General features: G+C 41.6%; 1 protein-coding gene across 1 annotated transcript in view; it reads right to left on the bottom strand.

The window, feature by feature from the left end:
• Positions 1 to 4,293: 4,293 nt before the first annotated feature.
• cep126 (centrosomal protein 126) overlaps positions 4,294 to 11,806 on the bottom strand; it is a gene marked incomplete at both ends in the record, with an annotated part of 11,748 nt that continues 4,235 nt past the window's right edge. The window contains 7 exons of the mRNA XM_083694678.1: positions 4,294 to 4,377; positions 4,469 to 4,533; positions 4,656 to 4,859; positions 5,146 to 5,203; positions 5,625 to 5,737; positions 6,119 to 6,262; positions 10,109 to 11,222. Of these exons, the coding sequence (XP_083550804.1) occupies positions 4,294 to 4,377; positions 4,469 to 4,533; positions 4,656 to 4,859; positions 5,146 to 5,203; positions 5,625 to 5,737; positions 6,119 to 6,262; positions 10,109 to 11,222 (1,782 nt within the window). The remainder of the gene's footprint in view (positions 4,378 to 4,468; positions 4,534 to 4,655; positions 4,860 to 5,145; positions 5,204 to 5,624; positions 5,738 to 6,118; positions 6,263 to 10,108; positions 11,223 to 11,806) is intronic.

Raw genomic sequence — 11,806 nt, 5'->3', positions numbered from 1 at the left:
TGTTACTGTACCACTGATTGGCAGATTATTGTAATGAAAAAACATTACATTCCGATTAAGACCAATAAAGCACTGACAAACATATTCTAAAACATTATAACCCTATTTTTCTGAAGTTGTGATGGAAAAAAATCATGCAGGGATGAGGGAGAGGCAGTGAATATTACATTGACTCCTAGACTGTTAATGATTTTCTTATATACTGTTCATTATAACCATGATAATCTGACACGGCTTTGCTTGACAACATTAAAATAAAACACTGCATGCACCGACAGTCAAGTTATTTACTTTGTTGCGGTGAAAGCAATCATTTTCAGATCATTGTAGTGCACTCAGTCACATTAAAAAGATGGACCCCATGTTCAAGATTTCCCCTAGGTTCCAGGATCGTCCTGGAAAGACCACCCACTTAGCAGAATGGGTGCAATTTGGTCATGTCTTCTTGTTTCAAGTTTTCCGTCAACTGTATTTGTTAGATCCATCTGAAGTGTTGCAACTAGGTACTGAATATAGAGAATGATATATTGTTTGAGTGCATCAGAAATGCTAAAAAAAAGTTGTTGATGTGTTTAAATAAAACATTTGTCGTTGTTTGTTTGAAACACTGTTTGACTGCCATTTCTTCATCAAATATGGGAAAATACTCGGAAACAGTTGGGCTATTTCATAACTAAATATATTAGACTACATCACTCTATCTAAGTATTGTTGGTTAGTTTACTCATACTTTTACATTTGGGCATGGGAGCGTCTTTGTTCCCCCTACAGTAGGCTACTTAAGTAGGTCAGGTAAACAATGAACACACAGACACACACACGTTCCTAAACCTTTAGCTGCCTTATCCTGGGCACTCCACTACAGATGAAAGTAACATTTGTTATGCAGACATTGACATGAGAGCCATACGTTTATATAATTCTTGCCTATGAAGACAAATGGGAAGAGATATTCAAAAGACAAATCTATTAAATGGTGTTGAAACACACCTTCGAACAATATAGAAAGCCTGAATAAACTATCATTAAACGATTGTCCTTGTTTGAACAAATAAACACTATTAGAGATGTCAAAAATACATCTCCAAAATTATCACTTTTAAGTACATAGGAAAATGACTTTGCTATTAAGGTGATCAAGTGACAAGAGTTTGACTGTACTGTAATTTGAATTTATTACTGTAACAAAATAGTTACATAGACCCCCCCTCATAAGTTATAAGTTAACATTGCAGTCTGAGACGTTACAGTTACAGCTGCTCAATGTCCAAGACACAAACAGAGGTTTTCCAGTCCCTGGAGAGTATGCCAGCATGTTCAAAAGGCCAGGTGTCAGCCTGAAGGAGATACTATGTCTGTAATTCTGGAGGCCTCTACAGGTAACTACACCTGGTGGAGGACTATTTTGTCTGCACTTTTTGTGTGTGCTGCACATCACCCAATCCACAATGGCTTAGAGCTGACTTGTATCCCTGTCATGAAACAACTCCAGTGACGAACTATTCTCTTTTTAAGATATTAATGACCATTACATACCACTTGCAGAGGTGTATGCTACAGGCAACAGGCAGGACAACTGAGAATCTGTTGTCACCGTTTTAATGTGCATCTGATCAGGGAATGCATGCATACTGTATGACTTCATCTCAATAGACAATAACTAACATACTTGTATCCGAAATAGCTCTTTTGACGAGTGCAAACGTGAGACAACTGCGAAACAAACTAGCTTAACAAACCAAAAATAAGACATTGGCAATGTCATTAAATGGGTTTTAATAGCTTGGTATAAAATATAAGACTTAAGCATTCTAATCAAATGCTCTGAGAGGATTGTCTTAGAAAAATGTCCTAGAAACCGGTTTGACAGATGAGCAGTGCGAAGAAACAACCACATTTCGGCACATTTCAAAGAGCCAAATTCTTGAGGTATGCTTGGGTCTCCTCCACCTCCCGAAACAAGTCATGGCAAGCTGACTGAAGGCAAAACTCGACATGTTGTAGTTGGAAGGACAATTTACATCACTGTTGCATTTTTTACATATACATATTTTACCAGTGTGCAGGTTATCAGGCCCATCCAGTATTTTTGCTACGGATGAAAACAATGGTCAGAATATATTACATTTCCTGGTTAGAATAGGTTACTGTCTGAATTGGCACTAGAGACGTATTGGTTGAGAATATAGGCAAACCTGTAACTGATATATTGTAATAAATTAGGGGGAGTAAGGTTTGCCGACCATGGCATTCTCTGTAATTCTTCATTACAGAATCTGCTGTTGAAGAGCTACAACAGTCAGACAATCAAAACTGAATATTACATAAACATCTTTTTACTTTGTAATCAAAGATATCACCTTGATTATTAGAACTTGAAGTTCACATGACACCAAGAGTACAGGCTGCATAAGTTAAACACCTACAGTAGATTGATAGGGTAGTCAGAACAGTCAGGGTGGAAACCCTTTGGCAGGGTTTGACTTCTTGACCTTGTTGAGACAGTGAGTCTGGAGAACAAGTGAGGCATAATCTCACGTAACTGCCATCAAAGAAAAGCAAACATACCTACATTTCACCATATGAACTGTTTCCTTTTCACAGTTTAATTGGTTGCACTGGTGATGCCCAGATGAATATACAACTAGCATCAACTAGTATCACCTCCAGCAGAAAGGAAAAACATAAATAAAACTATTTATTAAACTTCAGGGGATTTTATTTACTTAATTGTGAAGATTAGCTTACACTCTGCCACACATTAATATAAAATATTGTTTATATAATGTTGTACAAGGCAACATGTTTTGAAAAAAATATCAATCTTTTACAAAAAATAATCTATATCAATCAAATGGCAAAATACACACACAGAGGAGAAATCTGCTGAAAAGCTAAAAAATATGTGACAAAAGTTGTAATGGATCAATGGCATTGTAATGATGGAATTGTTGGGTGAAATTAAAGTAAATATTGGGTGATTTCAATAACCATTTCCTAAAAAGGAGGATGTGACAGTATTAAATATCTTTCTAAAAACATATTGTTGTCAGCATGAAAAAGCACAAAGTAACCCTTCAAATTCACAGTGCATCATTCACCTAAAGTTTGAGTTACACTTACACCTGTGCAGTAACATTTTATCAAGGCCTACTCTTATAAAACATATTGCAAACATTATGATACTGTATCAAGTCATTAAGAAATTTAGCTTTTTAATCATACTGCAACAGAATAAAGCAGTTTTTGTTTTTTACTGTACACAAGTGTAGAAACCAAATGGTTTTTATTCCATTTGTGTAAAAACTCTGCTATGATAATACAAAGCAATTACTTAATTACTATGTAACAACATGTTACAGTGTTCATTTAGCTAGTGCAGTGTTACTACGCAAATTTAGGGGCAACTTCATGTAAAGTGTATCTCAATTTGAAATGCAGGAGTTACACCACAGAATGGTGAATCATGTACATGAAACCATATATTCTAAGCCTGCTTTAACAATGCCTGTCATGCATGGATGCTATAACATGAAGTAAATCCACTACAATTATTGGGAGTATTACAGTCCTACTTCACACAATTGCCACTTACACTCACCGAACACTTTATTAGGAACACCTGTACACCTTCTCATGGTGGAGGTGGTGTAATGCTGTGGGGAATGTTTTCTTGGCACGCTTTGGGCCCGTTAATACCAATCAATCATCGCTTGAATGCCACAGCCTATTTGAGTATTGTGTGCATCCCTTCATGGCCACAATTTACCCATCTTCTTATGGCTACTTCCAGCATGACAATGCACCATGTCGCAACGCAAAAGTCGTCTCAAACTGGTTTCATGAACATGACAATGAGTTCAGTGTTTTTCAGTGGCCTTCCCAGTCACCGGATCTGAATCCAATAGAACACCTTTGGGATGTGGTAGAACGGGAGATTCACAGCTTGAAAGTGCACCTGAAAAATCTGCAAGAAATGCGTGATGCAATCATGTCATCATGGACCAGAATCTCAAAGGAATGTTTCAAACATCTTGTGGAATCAATGCCACGAAGAATTGAGGCTGTTTTGAGAGCAAAGGGAGGCCCTACCCAGTATTAGTATAGCGTTCCTAGTAAAGTGCTCGGTGAGTGTATTTGTGCTGTCAAAATTGGGATCCATAATATCATTATCATGTATAGCCAGCGGTGGTGTTGAAACCTTCTGTGGGTGAAAGCATGCTTTTTTATACAGTGGGGCAAGTATAATAATGCACTAGCAAATGTGCAGAGGGGGAAATATTGACTGTTTGGTCAGAATCTCCTCTGGGTTCGAGGGCGACTATCAGCTGAGAGTGTACGGTACTTGTGGTGGGCTGTAGCCATCCCCTCCTCTACCTGGGATAGAGAGAGGAAAGGGAAAAAACGGTCAAGCTAAACCACGTCAAATGAAGTGTGAATTTTATTTAGGAAATAGCAGGATACTCACAAAGGGCACATCCACATGCAAGACACCTTTAGCACCAGCATTGCCTCCAATGACCTCTTGTACATCTGCAAAGTACCAGTGAGCCATAAATGGTTAAGACTGCAAACCTGATCTTGATGGAGTTCCTATGTTTTTGTGCATTATGATACACGCAGTAACATTAGATCTGCCTAATAGAGGTACTCACATTGCAGACGATGGTTGAGTCGATCCAGGGAGAACAGTACTTTCTGCTCCTCCAGGGAGATGTTATTGAGTCCCTGATGCTGTCTGCGCTGCTGCAGGAGTGTAGGCCTCTGTGTTTGCACTGTTTCCATAGTAGCTACAGTGTCTGCCAGCAGGCCTTTGCTGTGAGGCTCTGCCAGCTGAAACTGGGCTGCACACTCAGAGCCTGTGAGCAGAGTCAACATTCTAATGGTAGTGGCACACAAAATACTTCAGGTAAAAACAGTGACCATACAGTTGAACCCCAGTGCTTCTCATACACTACTACAGAGACAATAGCATCACAGGACTTGTGTGCGTTGTGGCAGTCGTCAAATGTAGTCTGACTGACACACACACACACACACACACAAACAGAGCAAATGCACTGTATGCACACTTTACATACACACACACACACACACACACACACACACACACAAACACACACACACACACACACACACACAGACCTTCATCTTGATGTGTCAGGTCATATTTACTTGGGAATGGTGTTATCTGGACTGTGGGCTGTATAAAACAAAACATCACATAGATAAAGCCAATTGTATTGGCAATACATGGTCTGTATCACAATTTGCACACATTCTAACAATAACAAGATTGTTATTACATTTAATAAGCCTACTCTCTTTTCAAGCAGTTCAATTATATGTACAACTTCATGCACTGATTACAAGTGAAGTGCTGTGAAACATAAACATGACTCAGAAACAGCTCTTGTGTGCAGCACCTACTAGTATCTCTTGTCTATCAAGAAATACACGCCTTCCTGACAATAAAGACCCTAATTCAAAGTGAATTTCCTTGAGACTGCACTCAGTGTGAGCTGGATTGTGAAGCACAAGTTCTAACACACCCAATGTTGATCTGTAGGAGCTTAACTCACAATGCCTCCCAACAGGGCAATGTGTTCAATGCATGCATTTACCTGAGAGGGTAAAGGAAGCCTTCTGTTCCCTGAGTCAAGAGCCTGTCTGCTTTGCTCCACACACGCTCTTCTCCTAGTTTTTTCCAGGGTCTGACTACTCACAAGGCTTCTGGCTGCTCAGAGAATGGGTATACAGTAGGAGAGGGACTGAGGTTGATACCATGAAGGATAAACATAGCCACATCTCAAAGTTGTTTCATACTTATGTGAGGAGGCCAATACTCTCAGCCCTAACAATGTTAGATAACATCATTAACAAAAGCGGGCAATGTTCAGAGGAGCATAGTGAAGATCACAAGATAGAAGGTTGAGCCATATGTATGGTCTACTAATGCTAAAATATATGATGCAGCTGCTGCTGCTGTTAAGACATGCACCATTGTTAATTTTCGCACTACTAGAAAATATGCAACCAGATATAGTTTTTCCTTTTCTGTACTTTTCAAGTTCTTCTAAATGGTGCACTCTGACAAAGTTTGAATCTGTAACCTTACCATTCGAGGGGGAAAGAAAGAAGCCGCCCATTCTGGTGACTGCGTTGACACCGCTGATCAGACTATCGCCGTTGATGGTAACGTGGGAAATATTGGCACGGGTTTGAGGCAAGCCATTGTGAGTCAGGATGTTTCTAGGGTCACCTACTGTAAGTAGATTATAAAAAACAGAAAGTCCGGGAAAATGTTCCAATCATGCAGTTTTTTTTCATTTCCAGAAGTTACTAGTTTTCCCTGTTCCTGATACGTTATAAAAACCTGCCGTTTTCTTACTCTTCAATACAAAAACATAACGTGACCCAAAAATACAATTTCCATCATTATATAGATCCATTTCACCAAAAGAGTAATCCCATAAGTGGTGGTGAGAAGTATAGGAGGCCAATGAAAACATAACGTATTGATACAATTTAAGAAAAATCTTTCCTAAGAAAAAATATCCCCCAAGAACCTCAAACAAAGTTGCTAACTGGCAGCCAGACAAAGAGAGTACAGTTCCTTCAAAGGATTTTAATTTGACTACATGACCAGGTGCAATGAGAGGAGTAGTTGATTTCATTGAGGTCACTGAGTTCGCAATAGTAAGCTAGAATGCAGATTCATCTACATCAGGAAAAATAAGCAATTTGAAACATTTTCAATAACATTTTTATCAGTATTGGAAAGAGGAATAATTCTGTCTTCTTTCAGCTCTCTACTCCAACAATTTGGATTTGAAATCAAACAATTACTATGAGGTTAAAGTAGAGATTCTCAGCTTTAATTCAATGTTTCACCATTTAGAAATTATAAGCCTTTTTAAACCTAGTCCTCCAATTTCAGGGAACCAGTAATATTGGAAAATTGGCTTGACATGTGTTTCTGGTTAGTCAGGTGTGTTCCGTTGCATAATTTTCAAAGGCATAAAAGAGCTGTCAATGTCTAGTTCAGATCACCTGCAGATCTCTGCCGATCACCAGCCCCTCACACTCTCCCCCACCGACGTGTGTGCGGCACTGAGCAGGACTAATGCAGGACTAATGCACGTACGGCTGCTGGTCCTGATGGCATCCCCAGACGCGTCCTCAGGGCCTGTGCTGTGCAACTGACTGAGGTTTGGACTGACATATTCAACCTGTCCCTAGCCCAAGCAGCTGTCCCCGCGTGCTTTAAAACCACCTCCATCGTGCCAGTGCCAAAACACTCCACTGCAACGAGCCTTAATGACTTCCGTCCAGTTGCACTCACCCCCATCATCATGAAGTGCTTCGAGAGGCTGGTCCTAGCTCAACTCAAGACCTGCTTACCACCCACACTGGACCCCTTCCAATTCGCCTACCGGCAGAACAGGAGTACAGAGGATGCCATCTCAACGGCACTTCACTCCGCCCTGTCCCACCTTGACAATAGCAACACCTATGTGAGAATGCTGTTCATTGACTTCAGTTCAGCATTCAACACCATCATCCCCTCCAAACTGATCACCAAACTCAGTAAACTGGGCATCAATACCTCCCTCTGCAACTGGATTCTGGACTTCCTAACCAACAGGCCGCAGTCTGTTAGGCTAGATAACCACACCTCCTCAACCCTCACCCTGAACAACGGCGTTCCACAAGGCTGTGTGCTGAGCCCCCTCCTTTACTCCCTCTTCACCTACGACTGCACACCTGTACATGGCTCAAACACCATTGTTAAGTTTGCAGATGACACAACGGTGATTGGTCTCATCAGTAACAGCGATGAGATGGCCTACAGGGAGGAGGTCCAGCACCTAACAGTGTGGTGCACCGACAACAACCTGGCTCTCAACACCAGGAAGACCAAAGAGCTCATTGTGGACTTCAGGAAGTCAAAAGCTGGCACACACACCCCCATCTCATCAACGGGACTGAGGTGGAGCGAGTCACCAGCTTCAAGTTTCAAGTTTCTGGGTGTCCACATCTCTGAGGATCTCTCCTGGACCCTCAACACCTCTACCCTGATCAAGAAGGCTCACCAGCGTCTCTTCTTCCTGAGGAGACTAAAGAAGGTCCATCTGTCTCCTCAGATCCTGGTGAACTACCGCTGCACCATCGAGAGCATCCTCACCAACTGTGTCACAGTATGGTATGGCAACTGCTCTGCCTCCGACTGGAAAGCACTGCAGAGGGTGGTGAAAACTGCCCAACGCATCACCGGTTCCTCACTCCCCTCCATTGAGGCTGTCCAGGGCAAGCGATGCTTGCGTAAGGCACGCAGCATCGTCAAGGACAGTTCTCACCCCAACCACAGACTGTTCACCCCACTCCCCTCCGGGAGGCGCAACAGGTCTCTCCGTACCCGAACCAGCAGGTTCAGAGGAAGCTTCTTCCCTGCGGCTATCACCCTACTGAACTCCAACTCTGCACCTAGGTGACAACCTACCAACTAACCCCTACACCGCCCCCCCCCCCCCCGGACAATTGTACTACTCTTACCCTATAGCATTCCTTTAAACTGTACATACTGTATCTTCACTTATACACACTGCTCTTATACTATATACTACTGCTCTTCTGTACATATCTGTCTATACTGTTCATAATGCACATACCCTTATTTTTTTAGTAATCTTATAATGCTACTGTTAATACACTGCACATATCTGTACATACTGTACATATCTGTTTATACTGTTCATACTGCATTCCATATTTATTCTGCTTATTTACTCTGCTTATAATGTTACTGTTAATACATATACTGCTTATACTGCACTACTTATACTGCTCATATACTGCACTACCTGTATATATTGTGCACATTGCACTTTTCTGCATTTTTTTTTTTTACTTCTTAACTGCATTTCGTTGTCTCTGTACTTGTACTCTGCACAATGACAATAAAGTTGAATCTAATCTAATCTAGTTGTTTCTCGCCGTTACGTTTTCATTTGGAGTCTGCTATTGATGTCTGTCAACATGAAGATCAAAGAGTTGTCACTGCAAGTCAAGGATACCATTATTGGGCTGAGAAATCAGAAAGACATGATCATAAACATATCCAAAACCTTAAACCTGCCGAAATCAATAGTTTGGAACATCATTAAAAACAGAAAGCACTGGTGAGCTCAGAAATCGCAAACGGCCTGGTAACCCAAAAAAGGCAGTGGATGACTGAAAAATGCTCACCATGATTAAGAAAAAACCCAAAACAACTGTCCCACAGATCAGGAACACTCTCCAGGAGGTAGGTGTGAATGTGTCAGAGACTGCAGTGCCTTCCGTAGAAGACTTCACCAGCAGAACTACAGAGGCTACACTGGAAGGTGCAAACCACTAGTTAGCCACAAAAACAGGATGGCCAGGTTATAGTTTCTAAAAAGTATCTAAAAGAGCTTGCAGAGTTCTGGATAAAAGGTAATGTGGACAGATGAGACAAAGACAAACATGTACCAGAGTGATGGCAAGAGTAAAGTGTGGAGAAAGAAAGGAACTGCCCAATATTCACAGCATACAATCTGTGAAATATGGTGGAGGGGGTGTTATGGCTTGGAAATGTATGGATTGCATGCAGCACTTCATCATATAGCAGGACAATGACCAAAAACATACTGCTATAGCAGCTACGGAGTTTTTCAGGGCCAAAAAGTGGGCAGTTTGGTGGGATCAATGGGTCGCAGATTTCAGGCAGTTATTGCATGCAAGTGATTGCCAACCAAATAGTAAACATAAGTGCTTAATTTGGACATTTAATAAATTTGTCCCATCACTAAAGTAGGGGACTATGTCTAAAAATTTCTGAATGGTGAAACCAATATGTACACAAATACCATCAAATAAACTCTAGAGCCAAAAGAAGAAAAAATGCTTCACTGCCCCATTACTTAGGCAGGGCATTGTAACTTATATAGTATGTAAACTAAGAAACTGACAGTTAATGATGTCTGAAACAAAAATATGCCATAAAGATTTCAAAGGAAGCTCATATTACAAATATTCATTGTGTAGCCTAGTTGAGTGAGGAACTGACAGCTAACATCTACATTACCCTCCGTGGTGGCTAAGGCACTGCGGACACCATGCCAGAGCTGTGAGATCTCCTCGTCAGTGGGAGTGCGATCTAAGCAGAGGCCTTTTTCATCATACATCAGCCCCCGTCTACAATTGCTGCCCTGGGACTGCTGATGGCCTGTGGTGGGTGTGCCCTTGGTGGCAACCTCGTAGGAGGGATAGGCATAAGAGGGTTGCAATGGTGTGAAGATAATACCACTGTCTGTTCTGATGACATCTGTATGGGATGGGGAGAAGTATTCTAAATTGTCCTTTGACAAAGCCTGCTCTACATGCAGACCTTGTCTAACATTAGAGTGGTCAACACCATAAGGAGTCTTGGTGATGTATATGGCTGTCTCTCCTGCGTTGCCGTTCATTACTTCTGTCCTGGGAGGGGGGCGAGGCTCCAAAATCTTCCCCTGGGCCTTGGCTACATGACTGGCTTCAGTTGCAAACTGACGCCTAATGACGGTGCCCTTCCTGGAGCAGGAGGAAACAGAAGCCACCCCTACTCTGGCAGAGCGCACCCTACGGGGGACCCTGGGGCACCCTGCTCGAACACTGCTCCGCTGCACCTTATCCTCTACTCCATGCTCCTGGAGCTTGCTATCTTGAACCCCTACATCTGCCCAAGCTTGCTTTGTAAAGTGATAACCTGGGGAGGCTGGAGGGGTCGTGATGGGAGCGGCCCTAGGGGCCCCTAAGGCCACAGTCTGACTCTGTTGGTGGTCTGCAGAGTTGCTTATATTATGAGGTGGATATGCAGGCTTGCTTTTTATATTATTTTGTTTTAGCAAATTTGTGTTTTTTACTTTCTCCTCATCATCAAGAGTCACCTCATCAAACCAACGTAACTTTTTTTTAACAGTCTTATTGCCCTCTACATCCTTAGCTTTCTCTCTGGTCAGTTCAACACTATCTCTAATGGACAGTGCTACTTGTTTTGTAAAAATTAAATGTCCAGCACCATACAAAGACTTGGCATCTCCTGACACATATTTGGATTGCTTTTTGAGAATTCCTTTAACAAATCTGATCTCACTGATTCTAGAATCTGAACCAGATATAACAGCTGCTGGAAGAATTTCTCGTATTTCTTCTGAAGGGCACTTCAGACATTTAGGAAAGTCAGACCTTATATTAGAGTCGCATGTCTGGTTTAGAAGTTCTGTATTCTTAGAGCTTTCAACTTTGGGCTCAGAGTTTGCCACTTCATTGAGGTTGTTCATGGCATCATTGAATTTGTTCCTATGTGATTGAGTGGTGCATTCTGTTGCTGTTGGCTGGATAGTTGTGTCTTCACGGACTGCAATATTTTTTGTGTTGAAATTCAGGACAGCATCCAACGTCTTATATGAAACGTCCTTGTGGCTGCAGTTTTTGGTGGGTAGAATGATCTTTGTTGCTGATGGATTTTTAAAATATTTATCCTCTTGGTTTCTGACCTGCTGCCTTAAATCCAATTTTCCGTCTTGTGTCAGACAAGAGAATTCCAGGCGTGTACTGTCTGGAGCACTTTTACAGCATGCAATCACTGAGATTGTATCCCTTAGACCGCTTGTTCGAGAGTCACAGTTATTTGTGTTTACTGAAGTTCCTATAATTCCACTCAGAGTTAACAGGCCTTGATGACTCAGAGGGGGTTGGGCTTCAGTGTTAGATGGCTGGTCTATTGAGTTTGGCCCCCCAGTGG

Source organism: Argentina silus, assembly GCF_951799395.1.
Source record: "Argentina silus genome assembly, chromosome: X".
Lineage (NCBI taxonomy): Eukaryota > Metazoa > Chordata > Actinopteri > Argentiniformes > Argentinidae > Argentina > Argentina silus.
Note: the sequence above shows the minus strand (reverse complement) of the source record. Positions and strands in the feature narration are given on the sequence as shown.